General features: G+C 35.2%; 2 protein-coding genes across 7 annotated transcripts in view; one reads left to right on the top strand and one right to left on the bottom strand.

The window, feature by feature from the left end:
- Positions 1-5,348: 5,348 nt before the first annotated feature.
- THNSL1 (threonine synthase like 1) lies at positions 5,349-13,800 on the bottom strand. 6 transcript variants are annotated; one of them, XM_045858078.1, is made up of 5 exons: positions 13,608-13,785; positions 12,714-12,777; positions 10,432-10,510; positions 9,812-9,875; positions 5,349-8,426 (listed from the first exon to the last, which is right to left on the bottom strand). In XM_045858078.1, the coding sequence occupies exon 5, from the start codon at positions 8,377-8,379 to the stop codon at positions 6,148-6,150; it is 2,232 nt and encodes a 743-aa protein (XP_045714034.1). In that variant the 5' UTR covers positions 8,380-8,426; positions 9,812-9,875; positions 10,432-10,510; positions 12,714-12,777; positions 13,608-13,785; the 3' UTR covers positions 5,349-6,147. The 6 variants fall into 6 exon arrangements, with proteins under 6 accessions (XP_045714034.1, XP_045714035.1, XP_045714036.1 ...); XM_045858079.1 differs by having other exon boundaries at positions 13,751-13,769; XM_045858080.1 differs by lacking the exon at positions 12,714-12,777 and having other exon boundaries at positions 13,751-13,800.
- A 488-nt stretch (positions 13,801-14,288) lies between these two features.
- The window catches only part of ENKUR (enkurin, TRPC channel interacting protein), a 43,819-nt gene continuing 38,103 nt past the window's right edge, over positions 14,289-20,004 (top strand). The window contains exon 1 of the mRNA XM_045858082.1: positions 14,289-14,560. Within this exon, the coding sequence (XP_045714038.1) occupies positions 14,484-14,560 (77 nt within the window). The 5' untranslated portion in view covers positions 14,289-14,483. The remainder of the gene's footprint in view (positions 14,561-20,004) is intronic.

The raw sequence follows: 20,004 nt of genomic DNA on the forward strand, positions 1-20,004 counted from the left end.
GCAGAATGGTTGCTGATTAAGACTATTGATTTATTCTAGGGAGAGATGTCAGATGCTGGCATACCAATACAGGTGATGACAGAAATATGACACGGAAAATAGGGAGAGGCTCCATAATGAAAAATCTGAATTTTGAAAAACAAAAACAAAAACCCATAGCCTCTCTCTTTATACCCTATTTATACTTCCCTGTAGGATTCCTTTTCAGGAAATCTAACCAGGCCAAAAGAAAAGGCCCTGTAGCCAGAGTTTAAGAATATCCATTACAATGACTCAGTCAGGTCATCTTAGTGTGACATCCAATAATTGACAAATTTCATCAAGGAAATATTTTCTAATCAGCTTCTTAGTACTTGAGAATTAAACATGGATGAGAGAGGAGGATCACCAAACACTTAAGAAATGTATCAATAGGACTTCCAGTCAAGATAGAAGCATAGGTAAATATGGTGCTCGAATCCTCCCACATCCACATCAAATTTACAACTCAACTACAGAACAATCATCATTCAGAACTGCATGAAATCTAGCTGACTAGAAGTCCTACAACTAGGGATTTTAAGGAGAAACCATGTCAAGACTGGGAGAAGAGGTGGAGATACAGAATGCAATGGTTTCAAACCCATGTGTAGCTGTTAAAAATCAAGAGAGAGATCTCAGCTACAAAGGCACTACCTTAGGAGTGAGGGGTCCCAACCAGGTCCCCCAGCACAGGGTTCCAGAGCCAGGAAGAGAAGTCCCAGAACTTCTGACTATAAAAACCAGGAGGGACTGTGGCTGAATGAAACAAAGGCTGTTAGAGTACCAGGCAGTTCTTCTTAAAGGGCCCACACAGACTTACTTGGATTCACTCCCTCTGAACTCCAGTGCTGGGGTAGCAGCCTGGAAGACACCAGGACCATCATATGGGAAGGAGCTGACTTATCTGGCATCAGGGCAAGAGTTGGGGGGACAGTTTTCTGCTAGACAGAAGTGCTGGCAGAGGTCATTGTTTCTTTTCTGAGATCCTCCCCCCACAGAGCTGGCAGGCAGGTGCCATATATGAGTATTCATCAACCTGGCTTACAAAGTTCACCCCACCAAACTTGCAGACCTACCCAAGCCATTTCCAGTGGCTTTTTCATACAAATTGCTTATCTTGTATTCTGCTGCAGTCTTCCCTATAATCTCTCAAAGACTAACAAATTGCAAACAAGCAGTATCTGGCCTTAGCATGCCCCATACCTTTCGTTAATGGCACCAGGCCTGGCACTAGATGCAGCTGGCCTTCGTTCTCACCTTGGCCTCTCCTGAGACCTCCAAGTCCAGCACAAGTAGCAAATGTCTTCAGATCACTCTATAACTTCTACCAATGGCCCCAGGCAGAGCACAGGCAGTGGCTGACCTTGCACCTCCCAGGAGGCCCAAGAGCCAGTTCACCCAGTGGACAGCTACAGACCACACCAGATTACAACTCTTATCATCTCCACAAGTGACACACTCAAGAGGCAGACTTGATGAACACCAATACCCAACTAAAGCAAGTCCTGGTCTAGAGATTGGCTTCTACATAACAGCTCCTTTGCTGTAGTCACAGCCAGTAGGCCTGGGGGTCAATCCCTTCCAGTGATACCAACTGCAGTCAAGGCTCAACTATAACAAACTAGTGCACACAGCCCACACAGAGGTGTTACTGGAGCAACCATTCAGGTAACCGAGGAGGTTGAGCCATTGGACCCTACAGGACACTTACTACACAAGACCACTATACCAAGTCCAGGAGATGCAGCAACTCTAATACATAGAAATAAGCAATCAAGTTTCAACTATAACAAACTAGCACACACAGCCCACACAGAGGTGTTACTGGAATGCCAGTATGAAAAACAATATAGCAGTTCCTCAAAATTTTAAAAATTATATGATCCTGTATCTCCACCTTTGGGTATATATTCAGAAGAACTGAAAGCAGGGTCTTGAGGAGATATTTGTACATCCAAGTTTGTAGCAACATTATCTACAATAGCTAAAATGTAGAGACAACCAAAATGACTATCAAGGGGTGAAGAGATCAACAAAATGCAGTACGACATGAACGGAAACTTGAGGACATTGTGCCAGTGAAATAAGCCAGTCATAAAAAGACATACTGTACGATTCCACTAATATGAGATATCAGAGCAGTTAAATTCATAGTAACAGTAATAAAGCAATTGTTTATTTAAAAAAACACAAAAATGCCATTAAATTTATTAGATGATATTAAATTGACTAAATTTAGGGCTCATTCCCAAATATGAGAATTTATTTAAAACAATTCATTTTGAGTTAATTTAAAATTATATATAAATTCCCTTAATATTTATGAATGAAATTTAATCAGCCATTATCAACTCTGCATTTTGTAGGCCACTAAAAATCTCAATGAAGTCCATGATGATAAGTGAAAAAGTGTTGCATCTGCAGTCATTTCAGTGCAGTGACATCTCAAGACAATTGAAATTGCCAGTTAGATGAAGAAACAGTCTTAAGAAACCAGAAACTTTGAAAAGAAAAATAGCTAAAATGACCAATGCACCATTCTCTAGGAAACAAACTCAAATTTTGTGTGGAAGGCTTCAAGTCAAAATACTGTCAATGTATGAAGTTTGATTTCTTTTTTTTTTTTTTTCATTTTAGAGGAAGAGAAAAATGGAGAGGGAGAGGGGGAAACACTGACTTGTTATTCCACTTATTTATGCATTCATTGGTTGTTGATTCTTGTAGATGCCCGGATCAGGGATCAACCCACAGCCTTGGCATGTGAAAACAATGTTCAACCAACTGAGTTACCTGGCTAGGGCCTGATTTCATCTTTGACAGGTTCCTTTCCCAGGAAGGCGGCAACTTCCTTGGCTTTGTTTTTTTTTTGAATCGGGGCTTATTCTAACTTTGATTGTGAAGGAGGATATTTGTTTTCAAAGATTCAGAGATAAAACTAATGATTTTTGTGATTGTGCAGTACACAGATGGGGCCCACACAAATAACTATTTCATAGATTTAATTCATGTTCCTTGATTTGGGACAAAAACTGTTATTTATGTTTCTATGGGTTGAGATTCATAGCTTTTCTTTCTACAAACATTAAGTAGTCTGAATTATAAAATCTTTATAAATGATTTAATGGATTAAAACAGTATTTTCCATAAATCATTATTTTTAAAAGTGAATTGCTATTAAAATCTAAAAACTCACACAAAGCAAGTTACTACCTTCAAAACTCTATTTTGATGGAAACATATTTTACAATTTCTACTAATATGTAATTAAAACTAATTTCTTCAAAAATCTTACAAATTCACATTATAAAGTAATGTCAAAGATAGTGAGAACCAGAAATTATAACCATATCCTGCAAATTGATAATTTTCATTTCATAAACCATAAATTTTTATCTTAATGCCAAGATACGCAATCTATTTTGACATATCATTAGAATCACAAATGTTTGCAAGCCCATATTCATTAGGCTTCAACACAAATTTTATAAAATATATATATTGAATACAAGAACAGATAAAAATTAGACAATCTAAAATATCCATTAACTAATAAATTGATAGGTTGTCCTACTCACATAATAAAATATTACATAGCAATAAAAATTAATGAACTGTGGCTTCACTCATTTGCATGAATGGATTTTAAAGTTTTTTCATCAAAAGAAGGTGATGGAAGCATACATACAATGATTCCATTTACATAAAATTCAAAAAGAGGCAAACTAAGCAGTGCAAAACTATAAATACAAACAAGGCAATAATGAATAGAAAATCTAGGATAGTGGTACCTCTAGGGGAGAAGAGAGAATGTAATAGAAGAGGGGCCACAGTGGGTATCAAAGTATATATAATGTTCTATTCTTAAAAGAGAGGCCATGACCACATGTGTATTTGTTATTCATCCTTAAACATACACTTTGTATATAATCTGGAGATAACGAGGAAAAAGTAGAGACCTGTATGCAGACAACTCTTTTTGAAGATTATATGGAGAAAATATGTGGACAGTTAGATGTTGTTTTGCTCTTATGCTTTTTCAGATAGGAAGACAGTATCCGAGTGGCATAGAAAAAAAGGGTTCCATTAGAGAGAAGTTGAAGAAACAGAAAAGGAGACAACTGATAAAATAAGTTACTTGAGTACTTTGAAGGTCGGAGTCCAAGGCACTCCTGAAGAGGTCTGCCTCTGAAAGGAAGAGGAATTTGACCTAATTTCTAAGTACAATAGGAAAGGATAGAAACAGGTGCAGCAGACTTACTACATTTGGTGATGGGAAACCAAGGTATGTCATTATCTGATGGCTTGTTCCTCCTCTTGAATGAGGCACTATTATTAGCTGAGAGGGAAGGACCAGAACTGGTTTTGAGAAAAAGTGGAAGTGTGTTAAGAGAACAAACTGACCACACATAAATGCAGGTGCTTTCTCAGACATTTTACCTTACCTATTTCCCTTGTCTCTGTCTAGAATATATTTCCTCTTCCTCTCAGAAAGTTTTCCCATGCTTCAAGACTCACCTCACATTCTTTCCTCTGAAACAGAAACCTTTCTAACTATTCCATAGTAATATTTTCCTAAAATATTACACTTGATTTTATCAGTTTCACTTATGGACTGTCTTGCAGTAGCTGTGTTGTACATGATTTGATTTTTATGTGTTGTCTCCATAGCTACAGTACTCGAGGGCAGAAACTTTCTTTTGTGAAACTGTCCCTCCCTCTTTCAGAAAGTGTATTCTCATATACACATTGAACATTTAGATGTATTTTCTAAATGTCATCTTCTGAAACAAATATCCTTAAAAGCAAATGATAAAATAAGAGTGAACTTCGAAACCTCTATTATTTTCTTACAAGTGCTCCTGGTTTTCAATTTTTGGTTTTAGAACTTATTTTTTAGAAGACAAAGAGCCAAGGTTAATACATAATTGGTTTGCATTTTTAAATTTTAAACAAAGTATTTGTGTTCATTAAACTACTGATTTTCTAAGTAACTTTTAATTTTTTCATGGAGGTAGTTCTCCCGGAAAATGAAGTAAAATATTATCAGCAATGACAAATCATGTCAGGAATGCCATCTTGTGGTTGAGAGTAGTCCATTACACTAACAGGTCCTTTCAATGACAATCTTCTTTTTTTTTTATTGAGAGAGGGAACTGATTTGTTGACCCACTTATTTATGCATTCATTGGTTGATACCTGTATGTGCCCTGAGCAGGGATCAAACCTCAACCTTGGCGTATCTGGACAACACTCTAACCAACTGAGCTACCTGGCCAGGGCTCAGTGACAATCTTTAATTCAGAAAAAAAATTCAGTAAATTCACAAATGTCTTGTTAAAATGTATTGTTATGACAAAGAAAGAATTAAATATATGCATCAGTTGTGTATGGTTTTAGTTGTCAAAAAGACACTGTTCATTGTAAAGAGAGACAATTAATATACAGGGAAACAGCTACCTATAAATATACTTCTATTAATTTACATACACTGAATTTTGAAAATTTTTTCTCTTGAAATAGGTAATTTTATTTCTGAATCCTGATCTTCAAACTACATACTGTAACTATAAACATCCAAATGGGAGTGAAGGACAGAGTACTTATGTAATTTGGATGGTGTAACACACACACAATTATTTGAACCCAAATGAATTCTAAATAAAGTTAAAAACACTGACTCAACTTTAATAGATGAGCTTACTACTTCATACAGACAAGTTAGCCATTTGAGTGGTAAATTATCTTTCTCATCAACAGAGAACTAGTAATGATTACAGATATAGTAGTTAGCAACTGTGCTTAAATATTTCAATTGCTAAATTGAATATCAGACATTTTAGTCCACCTAAAAGTGGGGATTAGGAAGTAGAAACCGATATATCCAAACACAGCACAACAGCACAAGGGTCCATGCACAATGCCCCCTTTTGTCACTTCCAGATTAATGATCCAAGGAGCATGTGCAGGTACAAAGTTCAGTTGTAGAGATTAGGCTATTGAACTTCCAGAAGATAACAATATAGACAGAAATATTTAAATTAAAAATGCTATTGTACTCCAAATCAACTTTTGTGATTTATTACTGCATGCTTATTACCAGAAAAAAATATTTTACTCAGAAAACTTTTATGTGAACTGATTTTGTATTAGTTTTTCCACATGACTCTTCAGGACATTCACATCAGCTGCACAGACCTGGTACTCCATCTTCTCTTGCTGTTTTGTTCTCTCTAGTATAGTCTCATGTGGTGGAGGTAAAGCATTGTACGAACTCAATAAATAAAGCTGACTTGATGAAGTTTGGTTGATGTCTTGAATCTTTAAAGCTTGCATGATAGCAGGTGCAAACTTTGAGTAATGGGCTGTAGATGAGATCATCACTGGACAAGTCTTGTCTTGCATTCTGTCTGCAACCACTTTTGCAACAGCAGTGTGTGGGTCCAAAATATACCCTGAAGTATTGTAGGTGGAGTGGATAGCTGCTAGGCATTCCCCCTCAGAGCACCAATCAGCTACAAAATCCTGTTGAAGTTTCTCAACTAGAATCTTTTCTATCTGGAAGTGATGCTGCTCTTCTAATTGATTAAATAATTTTGTCATTAACTGTCCATCTTTACTAGCCATCAAGTGTAAGTGTCGTTCCAGGTTTGAAGATTTGAGAATATCTATTGCTGGTGAAAAGGTTTGTGCTAATTTTCTTCCCCTTAGATCATAATGTCCTGTTTTTATAAAATCAGTCAAAACGTGGTTCTGATTAGAGGCACAAATGAATTTCCGAATAGGAATCCCCATCATTTTGGCATACACTGCAGCTAAAATGTTACCAAAATTTCCTGTGGGAATACAGACATCCACTGGGCTTCCAAAAGAAATAAATCCTTGGCTAACAAGATCAAGATATGCAGAAGCATGATAAACTACTTGGGGAAGCAGTCGGCCCCAGTTTATGGAATTAGCTGAACTTAAGATTGTTCCATATTCCACAGTAAGAAAGCCAGTAAAATTGGAATCTTTAAAAATTCTTTTTATAGCTGTCTGGCAAAAATCAAAATCTGACTTGACACCCACTGCCCATCCATTTTCTTTCTGACTACCAATTATTTGTGCTTTTTGAAAGTCACTTACTCCGTTCTCAGGAAAAAATGTGGCCACGGCTATTCTTTGTTTGTCATTCTCATTAAGATGACTAAAACCATTTAAGACAGCACTCCCTGTGTCTCCTGAAGTTGCTACAAGTATCATATAATTACAACTTGGTGGGATACAGTATGCAAAAAGATGAGGCATAAGTTGTAAAGATAAATCTTTAAATGATCCTGTTGGTCCATAAAACAACTCCAAGATGAACTGGTTGCCAGAAAGGTGCCTGATAGGAGCAATTTTTGAGCAGGTAAAGTTTTCCCCGTAAGCCTTTTCAATCATTTCTCCCAATCTGGCAGCAGGTATGTCAGCAGGATGTATACACTTTTCTAATAGTATTTGTGCTCTTTCTACATAGGTTGCTCCTACTAGGCTTTTCCATTCCCCAGAGTTTAATTTTGGAAATTCTTTCTCAGGAACAAAGAGTCCACCATCAGAAGCTAACCCCTCAATCACAACTTCGCTAAAGAATTTTGTTGAAATCTTTTGTTCACAGTCTTTAGGCCAAATGTGTCTTGTTGAAATGAATGTTTCTGAGTCCACATCTTGATATCTTTTAACTGCATTAAGCACTTTGTCAGCTACCTTCTCTGGGGAAGCTCCACTTTCACAAAAAACACGGGTATCATACCACTTCTTATAATACTGTCTTCTTAATTTAAGTAACTCTATCATAGATGTCCCAGAATTCTGACCTACAATCCTATCTATTTTCATTAATTTTAGACGGCTAACTATATCTGTTAGAGGTACATCCAAGTATACAATTATTCCATTTTTCTTCAAATGCCACATGCTAGCATCATGCATTGGATTGGACCCAGTAAGGGAAATTACACTTCCAGATGCAGAGAAGTTTAACACGGCTCTTCCTTCCTCTTCTAAAAATTGTTCATTACCAACATCCTGCAATTTTTCAGACACACTCATATTCCAGGTTTTTTCAAGGATATCATCATCCATATCTATGACACAACAACCTAGTTTCTGACCTATTATTCTGCCTACTGTTGTTTTCCCAGCTCCAGGCGGTCCCATCAGGATAATATTTTTGTCTCCAACAAGCGAATGGGTTGAGTGCCATGACTTCCTTAATTCTGCAAGCACAAAGGTTCTTGAAAGAAATAGCTGTGGATGTTTATCCATGTTAACATGTATAAGAGAAAAACATTTCTCAGTTATTTTTTTCAGATGCTGACATCGGTTAAAGTTGAGCATTCTCTTTTCACTTTTCTGCTCAAGCCAACCTAAAAACTGGCCTTAGCCTTTTTCAAAACATAAAAACAAACAAAAAAAACATTTGGTTACTAATTTCAGGACTTAAAATCCTGACAGGAGTGAATGAATATAACATAACCATGCCCACAGTACATAAACTATTTTAAAATCTTCTATATTTACGAGACATTTAAAAAGTATTTGAACCCAAATTCCCGTATGATGCATATTATATTTTTAAAAATCATTTCAAATTTCAAGCCATTGAATAATCAGAACTTTAATAATCTGTAACTATTAAGCAAAAGAAGCTTTATTCAAAAAATGCTGTATAAGATACTTTTTAAAAATACATGCCACATCAAATTAACATTGCTTTTACTATAATGAAAATTGTTTTATGGTTTATAACCCATATGATTACTTGGAGTTGGAATGCTATTTACTTGCAGTTCACAAATGCTGATTAATACACTTTATATTTAATTTCTCTCCAGTTACATGAACATGTTGGTAGTCTATCATGTTACTCATAAATTTCTTATAGTCTTCACAATAGGAAACCAGAAGAAAAATTGCTTATGCTTAAATAACTTTCCAAAGTATAGGGCTAAGTTATGACATTTTTTTCTTATGTGACTTTTTTATGCATACTGTTAAGAATCATTCTTATTTTTTTTTCATACTGAAGACCTTAACAAAAAGCTAAAATGAAAGGTATAACATGCAAATAGTTAAGGAAAAGTGATCAGCAGCAGCAAGGTCAAAGGCTACATACATATAACTTTATGTGCATGGAACCATCACTTAGGTCTCTGTACTATAATCATCATCAGTGGAGAGACTTAATTAAAATTCCAGACTTCAAAGTGATAGCAAAAAAAACCCCTCAAAAATGTTACCAATGATAAAAGGAAAAAATTGTTCTGGCATCCAAAGCAGAGCTGCAATTCCTCAAATGGGTCAAATCCCTATTTTTGGAAATATACTCACCATTTTAACACAAATGTATGCCAGACAGGTCAAAATTCTAGTCACATGTATATAACACAAATGTATATCAGACAAGTCAAAGTTTTAGTTACATGTAGATGCAAGTTAATAACTTCTGCCAAATTTATTTAAATTGACTACAGTAACTTTATTGCCACACAGTGGAGCTTTTCAAATGTTCTGTGGTAGAACCAAAATGCAACTAAGCTATACTAAATGTTAGATTGTATATTTAAATATGTTCAATCATTTACTATTACAATTATCAATTCTATTTCAACTATGTTCTGTAATTAACTATTTAAACCATTTTAAGCTAACACTGAATTTAACTTACAAGTTAAACTACAACTGAGAAAAAACACATTTCCTTATTTGGCTTTCCAGGTTGTATGTGCTATGCTTAACTCCCAGTGACTTGTAAACATATGATACACACCCACCAATCTTAGACGATGAGTTTGCTGAAGCTGAGGCAAAGTCAATCTTTGCAAAAGTGAAGTCTACAATGGAAAAATTTTCAAGTTAATCATAACTGCATACCGTACCATAAAACTGTACACATAGACTAGTATATTATTAAAATGTCCATCTGAAATATTTAAAGTGCAGAAAAATAATGAATTGTTTCACCAAGTTTGTTATTAAAAGATTAAGATACTGCTTTTTTCAACATATGTGTCTTATTGTAAAAAAGAATTTTACTAAACAGTAATGAAAAAATTTCTGTCATCAAGCAATATAAAAGACAATATAATCAAATAATTAAAATATAAAATTTCTCACATGATACTTAAAATTTTAATGATTTAACGGGGGTTATAAATAAATTTTAGCCAGAATTCACAAATATGGAAGCTGTGAAAGTGAGGAACTGAATATCATTTTTATTTATGATTCAAACCTATGTTATTAGACGTTTTTCATTTATTTATATGTTAATATGTTTTTCAGTATAAGGTCACAAATAGGCAATTTTTCCTTAGCCAAAGGACAAAATTATATCAACTTAAATGAAAGTCAATCATGTAGGAGTCAGTAAACAAAAACAGTACTTACAGACCAAATCTTCTGCCCATAAAGTACTCAGTTTTTATCATTAATGTTCTCAAATACTTTCTGGAGAGCCAACCAAGTTCTACACAAAAATATTTTAGTTATTAACTGCTCAGAGGACGGAAGAACTACACAACTTCATTATAAATTAATAATTTTGGATAGGTTTTACTACTGATCACTTGTAGTGGGGCTTTTACTCAAATTCTAATGAATGTTTTAGACATAAAAAGAGACATCATTTAGGCATGTAAATGAAAAGGCAGTGATGTGTCAGGATCACAGAAATAACTTTAAAAGACAAAAAACATGTACATATTAATTCAAGTACTATGTGACATTAAGGTACAAAATTTCACAATTTTACTGTGATAAACTGATCAAAACAATTAAAAATTCAAGGGGAAAAGTACAGTACTCACTTTTCAAACTGCTTTGAAATTATTTCTTAAGAATGCTAATGAAGTTACATTTTAAATCAGAAATACAGGCTAACTTTCAGCAATTTATTTACAGTGATGTTTCCCTAAGTTTACCATTAGATGAATGATAATCAACCAAAATCATACTCAACCTGTTACCAATTTTTAGTTTCAAAATGGTCCACAATAATTTTTTGATTCCATTATAAAATTAGTTTTCAATTCCTCTGGGAAATTGTCAAAATCCTACTTAGTCAAAATGATTTAGCATTTTTTTCACCCATTTAAAATAAGACACAACACTTCAAAAAACTAATTCATGATGAGAAATACCTATAGTTCAATGAACTTTTGGAGGTATTTATGCTGTGATTATGTTTGTCATCCTATATTAATGCAATTTCGATTTAAATTTCTCACAAGAATGACTAAACCTAGTCCACTGTGAGGAAAGATACTGAGGTTTTTAAAAATTACTGCATTTTTACAGCATTATTTTCCAAGAGGTAATTAAGAACAAATGAGACTATACTAATGACATAAACTAATGCGGGGGCAGGGGCAGGTAAAGCTCTGTTGCTTCTCACTACTCAGCAAAAATCCTCTAAACAAGCTCCTCTTTCCATAGAAATTGTGAGGTGGAGAGTGTGAAAGGACCACACACTCCAAAGCCATGTTGTAATCATAGGGATCTTACAATCAAAAGCATATTTTTACAAGTTCACCATTCACTGTTGCCTTTACCTTAGTATCAAAGCTGACTAGGCATTTCCTGTTGTTTCTTTGTGCTGTTAGTTATCCCCTTAATGCTCTTGAATATTTAATTCAATACTTTTAAAGCACTTTTCCAATTTATAACTTAGAAAAATATTTTAAAGTATATCTGTCTTTATAAAGGGTTTATTTTCCTCCCAGTTGTCTCATTTATATTCACAACTACACCCATTTTATTCATCTAACTAGATTAAAATAATCTTTAGCAAAAAAACAACAACAACAAAGTCAACCCTACTTCGGATGTACAACCACTTATATCAGGGGTCTGCATCAACTACAACCCACAGGCCAAATCTGGCCCACCGTTCATTTGTAAATTTAAACTAAGTTTCAGGGAACATAACTTTGATGAGCTACAATGGTACCATTCAGTAGTTGCAACAGAAACCACCTGGCCTGCAAAAACTTAAATATTTATTAACTAGCCCTTTACAGAGGAATTATATGACCTCTTATGGATCCTGTGGACATACTGGACATAGGCTTACCTATGAACCATAGGCTTACTGGACATACCTTGAATGGTATTGCCACTTTGAGGGAGTTATAGTAATTAGAAATACTTTGTTAACATGCTTTCAAAAAATAAACAGAATTACAGACCAAGTATCTAAGTGAAAAGTTATTTTCCAAATGATTTAACAACTTCCATAATAACTATAAACCAAGTATCTTATAGTGAGATAAAATTCAGTTCAGTAATTTTAAAACCACAATAAACATGACATCAGCGAAAATACTGTATTAAGAAACACCAGGAAGTTAAAACTAAGGCCAGTCAGCACTTATTAACTGAAGAAACGTTTTTCTTTGCCCCTACTGGCTCCTAAATGAACTGATTAACATAAACAGTCTTGAAGTGTTCCTTCTAATTAGAAAATTTCTAAGTTTTTGCAATGACTATCCATTTAGCTAATAGTATTACCATTCTGAGTCCTTAGTTCAAACCTCAGTATGTAGAAATTCTTTTATACATATTTGTAGAAATTCTTATCTACAGAATTTCTCTATATATACACTGACCAAAAAACCCCAAACAAAAAAATACTCAAAGGGGAAACAAAAAGGTCACAGCGACATACATACATGTTTTGAAAAATAAAAAATCTGATGTGGAGAACAGGGGAATCATTCCCAAGGTGTCACCGGCCTGAAATAAAGTATTTGTTAAATGCCTGGGATAAAAATGAACATCAACTGCCTAAAAAAAAATACATTAACACTTATCTAATGAAATTCACGGATTCCCAAATGATAAAAACCCACACAATCAACAAAGCCTTTTAAGTAGGAACTTAAAAAGTTAATTAAGACACCATACGCTTTTAATCCCCCCACTGAGTAGACTGGCAGTGAGACGACCAAAACTGGGGTTCTGTCCCATCTTCGAACATTTTTATTGTCTTTGGAAATGACACTTGTAAGGTCAGCGCAGAACCATCTACTTTTCTTCCTGAATTACATTGCCAAAATGTTTTTTTAGAAATTCGGAAGTCGAAGCTTTTGAAGTTTCTCTCGGGAGTCATATTTGTATAAACACGTTTATGTAAGACCAAATGGATTGAGAACGGAATAAAACTGCCTCTCCTAAAGATAAATTTTCAAAGACACACACACGTGAGCAAAAACTAAAGGGCCCATTTAAAAGGATTCCTCTGGTTTAGGTTACTGGTTTTAAAAAAACAAAGCCCACACAAATGTGGAGAAAGACCTAAAGAGAAGGGGGCGGATCAAGAGGGAAACCGGACGGAAAGCAGGAACTGTTAAGGTGCAGGAGCTATGGGAGAAGCCGGGTCGCGACAGGTGGATGGCGGAACGTGGGCGCACAGGGAGCTCAGGCCAGCCTAGGCCAGAAGCAGAAGAGAAATGAGCTGAGATGACAACAAGGGAGCGGAAAGGGGAAGGTACAAAGGGATAAGGCATGCGATGGGAACGGACTAGTGACTATAATCTCCCTTTATTTTTCCTCAATTAACTCACCAAAAAAAATCACACTGAGAAGACGGGGATAAGGAAAAGGAAATGGCAGGGAGTACCCAGGAGCTGCCAGTGTCGCCTTGGTATCGAACCCCACACCTATGGCCCTCCCCACACCCGACCCACGCAGAGGCCCGGGTGCTCACTAGGCCTGCTCCAAACCCGCTCTGCTGACCCTGCGACTGCGCCTGCGCCGGTGCGGACTTGCGCGTCTGCGCTCTACACCCACGCCCAGAGCAGCCGGGCGTGGCACGTGACTCTCGCTGGGCGTTTCACCTACGAGTCCTCCCTGCTCCCCGGATCCCTCCCCTTCCTCCTCCCGCTCTCTACGTTAAACGTGCGTCAGCGTGGTCTCCTCCCCTTTCTCCGCCCCACCGTTATCTGGACCCGCGCTGGAGAGCGTTATTGTGACGTTTTGTGCCCGCTTCGTTTCTCGTGCGTTTGCGTTCGCGTTCTTTTTTCTCTCCAAGTATAGAGACAGAAAAGGGCAACATTGTTAACAGGACGCCTTTTTTCACTCCATTACTTCCAGAGGCACATACAAACAGTGATCTCCAGGTTGAGCTTTCCAGGCAAAAGAAGGTGCTGCGGAGACGGAAAATAGGAAACGTACTTTGCGGTACTTCCTCGTTGCCTAGTAACTGTTTCCAAGGCAAGCTCACGGTCAACAACGCTAAGCAACTCCAAGAGGAGTAGGGTATCTTCCCAACAGAGGACCGCTAAGAAGAGGTCAAAGGGAAATTGCGTGAAAAAGAGAAACCTTTGTTACTTGAGAAGGCAAGAGAGTAGGAAAGGAAAGGGGAAGCAGTGAAGAAAGGGACGGAGATATTGGTATTTTGAGAAAAAAGTTGAGTAGTTTTGAGGAGTCATTTGGTGGCCATGGATTCAACATGCTCTTCTGAGAGCATTTATAACCTCATACCCAGTGACTGGAAGGAGCCTCCCCAGCCTCCTAGGTATGTAGGTAATACAGGATTATCACTTGAAAAAAGAATGGGGAATGATTATTCTATTTCAGGATTAATAAAGCATCATATGACTTTTAAAAAGAAATTAAAAATAGATTTTTCTTAATGAAGCAGCCTTGGATAATAACTTCCTAAATAAAAGTCTGCAAAATCTAGATATTTAGAATCTCGAAATTCAGAGGGGGCAATCCAGTGCTGTTAGAGGGCCATTTTATGTTAGTCTCCTGTAATATGGTATGTAATTGTTTTGTAATTTATCTGATTTGTTCGCACATGATGTGGTATGTAACATTTGAAATTTATGTGGTATATGGTATATGTGAAATTTCTTATTGTTGAAAAGAAAAAAATCACAATTTTATCCTGTGTTGGGGTACTTGATATTTAGTTTTAAGAGTTGTTTTATTTCTGACTGCTTTGTTCCTAAAGGGCTAGTGCTCATTTTCCCCTATTATTGTCAAACATAAATTAGTTTGTTTCTGAGCCTCAATTTTTACTACTTATTATTCATTAATATTTTTAAAAAGAGAGAAACATCAATTTATTGTTCTACTTATTGATGCATTCATTGATTGATTCTTGTGTGTGCCTCCACCAGGGATTGAACCCGAAACCTTGGCATATCTGGATGACGCTTGTACCAACTGAGCTACCCTGCCTGGGCAGAGCCTCAGTTTTTTGCTCAGTGCAACAAACAAAAACAGACAAGATAGTTTCTAAGGTCTCTTATGGGTCCAATAGATGGAAGGAAGAGTGGATAGATAGAGAACCAAAAATATGTAATTGATTTAAAATGTTTATATAGGTGATAGGCCCTTTTAAATTCTCCAAATTTCAAAAAGATCATCATAAAATACACTTCATTTACTTTCCTGTGTAGGGGTTTAGGACTTATTTAAGTCAATAAGGAGAAAAGAAGGTAAGTAGTGGAGAAAAGCTCATTTTTCCTAGGACTTTGCTGTTACTCACCTTTTGCCTTTTCCTGATTCAAGTCAAAACCACATTAAAAGCATTAGGCTAGGGAACAAAAACAACAGAGGCTGCAACTAATTGGTTTTGGGATTATGGATTAATTTTAGTTTGTTTTCTGATCTGTAAAACTAAGTCTTTATGGCTCCTTTCATATCTAATGGTCAGTTGTTTTTACTGATAATTACCTGGTGTGGATAACATCTTCAGTAGGTGAGCGCATCCTTCCCTTTTAAGCCTGCGCATCTTAGTTTTAATCAGAGCAGTAGCTGCATTGTTTTCCATTCACTTCTCAAAATCTAGTAGATATTGGAAAAGGGAATGTAAAGAAGATATGCTACAGTTGCAGAATTTATGAGCAGTGTTCAAAGTAACTCTTACTGAATGGACTTTTGGTCCAAAATTCCTGTGTATTGTACAAGATAAAGCTTCTCTCTGTAACCCACTGGCAGATTGTCTTTTCCCTAGAGTACTGAATTTGAATGGTAAAATATTTTATTAGATAGGTGTTCTGTCATTGGTAAATTAAAAAAGGTTTACTATGCATCTAGGTGATTTTTTCAAGAAGTTTTATGGGAACAGCCTTTTTCATTTGGCAAGCATTAACTGAGCCCATATAATGTGTACAGTATTGTCCTTGGGGAATATTGGAGTGACTACACAAACTCCTTAGTTTACTTTGAAGGAATATGGTGTTACAGAACTCTTTCTGTTAATGAGTCAGCCCACAACTACTAATTTATAAAAACAGAGCATAATTACAAATTTAACCAATTCTTACCACACTAACACAACTTATCCTGACTCAATCCCCTTACTGATAGTAAGAATTAGTCATAAGAAATATATTAAGATACAAGGCTTACTTGTATTACTGAGTTATAAACCCAGCTTCAGGAAAGCTCACTATAGTCCCTGGCTGGATAGCTCAGTTGATTAGAACATTGTCCTGATACACCAAGGTTGCAAGTTCAATCCCTAGTCAAGGCACATATAAGAATCACCAATGAGTGTATAAATAAGTGGAACAACAAATTGATATTTCCTTCTCCCCCTTTCCAAAATCAAATTTTTTTTAAAAAGCTCACTGCAGCTCTTTACAAGACTGGCAAGGTGATTGTCCAGCTTTCATAAAGAGTTGGATTTTTTTTTAAGTAATCAAAAATTGGCTCTACTGTGATATCCTATACCTCAGAGTTTGGTTCCCTTGGGGAACAAAAATAACATTAAAACATTCATTAACAATAAAACCATATGTTATCAAAAACCCTAATGAGAGATGTAGATACTAAATGAGACAGATGTCTGTTACCAAATAGATATTATATAACCAAAGTAGGGTGAAGGACAACCTTTTCCATTTGACCAAAACTGGGACTTAAGATGTAAAAGTGTTAAAGTCAATGGGAAATGAATCAGTTTCAAAATTTTATTTACTCATAATTTCTAAGATCTTTGCCAAATTTGTGACCCTTCTATTGATAAGTCCAGCAACTTGACATCTCTGATCATTCTCTCTTTCCCTTTTGTTTAAGGTAATATTCCATGTTTGGTCTGAATAGCCATAGAGTGATGATCTACTTTCCTTGATACACAATACTTATATTGATACATCCATTAGCATTTTGACAGTCATGTTCTACCATTGTCTCACATTGAAATTTCCACATGAATTATGACTGGTCCCTCCCACCCTACAATTGTGTAGCTGATTCTTTTTTATCTAAACTCATCATTAATCTGTGGAGTTTTGAATTTTTAATCTTTCACACACTCTCAACCATCACTCCCAGCTTTGTGTCATTTGTAAATCCAACGTCTTTTATATCTCTATCAATCATCAAACAGGGCAAGTACAATACTTTGCACTTTAGTAGGCTACTAGATATTTTTTTCTAGGTAGACAGCAATAATGGACAGCGTCCATTAATCAGTTCATATTTCTCTACCTTATCAGTAAGAATTTAATAAGAAGCTTTACTAACATCGAGATATGTATTATTATGTCTAAGGTATTTTCCTGATTTATGAGTCCAATTATCTTATATTTTAAAAAATGATCTTCATTTCAGTGACCTAAAATTCCAAATAGCTCATGCAATCATTGCTGCTCCACAAATTTTTAAATGCTCTTTGAAATTGACATCAGCTCATCTGTGTAGAGTTTTTGGATGCATGCTTTTTGAAAATGGGAATATTTAATGTCATAAGCACTCAGTAGTCATTTCTCTTTTATGCCTTTAGGGTTTTCTTTGAGGTAATTTTGACATGTAGTCAGAATTTCATTTTCAGAGCTTCTCATTTGTCTTGGACTACCCTTCATTTTAAAATATATTTATGTATATTTTAATATATATACATACACATACATTTTCTGAATGATTGTAACATTTTCCTGTTTAAAGTCTGATTATGTATCTGAGATCTTGATATGAAATCTTATCTGACATAGTAATTTTTTCCTGAGGTTCTTATCTACTTTACTGACTAATTATAGCCAATAATTCAATTGGGAAAAGTAGTAGCACTTTTAAATGGACTTATATTCAAAGTCAAGAATATTCCATCTTTGTTTTTAGCATAATGAAATTTTATGCTAAAATTCCCATTGTTGCAATATATGGCCTTGGACAGTTTTATGATTAGTGCTAGAAGTCATTATTCAGATTTTTTCATCTGGCTATCCAGTCTCCACAGATTTACGTAATAATAACACTTCTCTTCATCTCTTGAGTTATTTTTACCCAAGTTCTCTTCTCATACTTATATATTTTCATTCTAGACATAAACCTCACAGTTCACATAGATTTTAAAATCACCAGAAAAAGCAAACATACAACTTAAGATGTGCTATAATTAATATATTCACCTAAAAAGTGCAGAAAAATTGAAGGTCTGGAAAACTAGAAATGGAAGAGATAATGAGGAAAGGCACTTTCTTTTCTTCAGATATGTGGATAAAGGTAAGGGCATTCACAAGTAGGATTTGTCAGGAAGAAGAACTGCAGCTTCCATCTGCATTTACTGACGTAATGTTTGTTTATTGTGGGTTATTCTCATTTGGATTTCTATAGGTTATATGTAACATGGTATATTAACACATCTCTCTGGCATTTCACATATACCTTTAAATGTTGAGGAGAAAATATGCCAAAAATATTTCTTAAAATTAATTGCCAGGGAAATTTATGAATAAATTTCATAATTTCATAAATTTATGAAGTGAACTTTTGTGTTAGGTTCATTTTTTAGAAGATTATTCCATTCCAGAACAAAGTTCAATATCTTAAGCACAGAACATACACATCATGGTATGGGAATCTGTTTATTACAAGTCAGGAAATTATGTCTGTCTACGTCTGTTTCTTGTGATAATCATGTATATACCATGATGCAACATTTTTAGAGAATAAGATTTTTCTGCTAACATACAAGTAAAATAAAAGGTCAAACTTCTTTTTAATGTAAGCAAGATGAGTATCCAATGATAATAATAATAATGATAATATGTTCAATGTATTAGTGTTTACAATGTGCCAGGAATACAATGTGATTGTGTTTTACACAATCATTATTTTATTTAATTTTCTCAAGAACCCTATGAGATGAGTAGTATTAGCTCAGTTTTATGTAAGGGAAACTCAGGCCCAGAACACTGAGGCAGCTAAGATGAGCAAGAGCTAAGACTGAATTATATGTCTGACACTAAAGCACATAACTTTAGCCAGTTTGTACACTGCCTTTTAACTTGAGTAACTAATTAAAACAAACCGTAAGAGTACCTTTTTCTTCAATAGCATATGCATTTTAGTCTTCAGATAATTTAGCATGTATCAGATACTGTTTAGTATTTATACATTATCACATTATAATGTGACAAGATTTTTAAAATAAGGATATCAAAGCAAATAAAAACAAAGATAGAAAAGTAAGAATATACCACAAATGAGCATGAACTTTCTTGTACATGAAATGTATGCTTTAAAGTATATTATGTTTGCTTAAAATCTGATACAAATTTGACTCAGCCAAACTAGAAACTGGGTAACCCACAAAGGAAGAAAGATTCTCACCATGATCCTCTAAAGATCACTTACTCGACATCATATTGTCTTATGTTTCCCATAAGACAGCAGCAAAGCAATATCTGAGAACTATTCTCAGTATGAAGCCAGAACTAGACTTCCTCCATAGATCATAGAGAAGAGAGACAAGGTGTTTAATACAATGAATAAAGATTTGAGCCACACTTTGCAATTAAGTACACTAAGTTCCATAGGTGTAATACCGCTCTCATTATAGACCAGTGGCCTCATGCCAAGCCATAACTTAATGAAAGCACTTTATAGGCATTGTATGATGTGATTTGGGTATGTACCTCTATGACTATATTATTTAATTCAAGGACTGATTTTTCTGATTTCTAGACAGCACTGTCCAATAAAATGTGAACCACATATGTA

Source organism: Phyllostomus hastatus, unplaced genomic scaffold (genome assembly GCF_019186645.2).
Source record: "Phyllostomus hastatus isolate PE091 unplaced genomic scaffold, TTU_PhHast_1.1 phas_scaffold_1674, whole genome shotgun sequence".
NCBI lineage: Eukaryota > Metazoa > Chordata > Mammalia > Chiroptera > Phyllostomidae > Phyllostomus > Phyllostomus hastatus.

What these genes read in the sequence shown, in the direction of transcription:
- THNSL1 (XM_045858080.1), bottom strand. Translation starts at nt 8,379, where the DNA reads ATGCTCAACTTTAACCGATGTCAGCATCTGAAAAAAATAACTGAGAAA.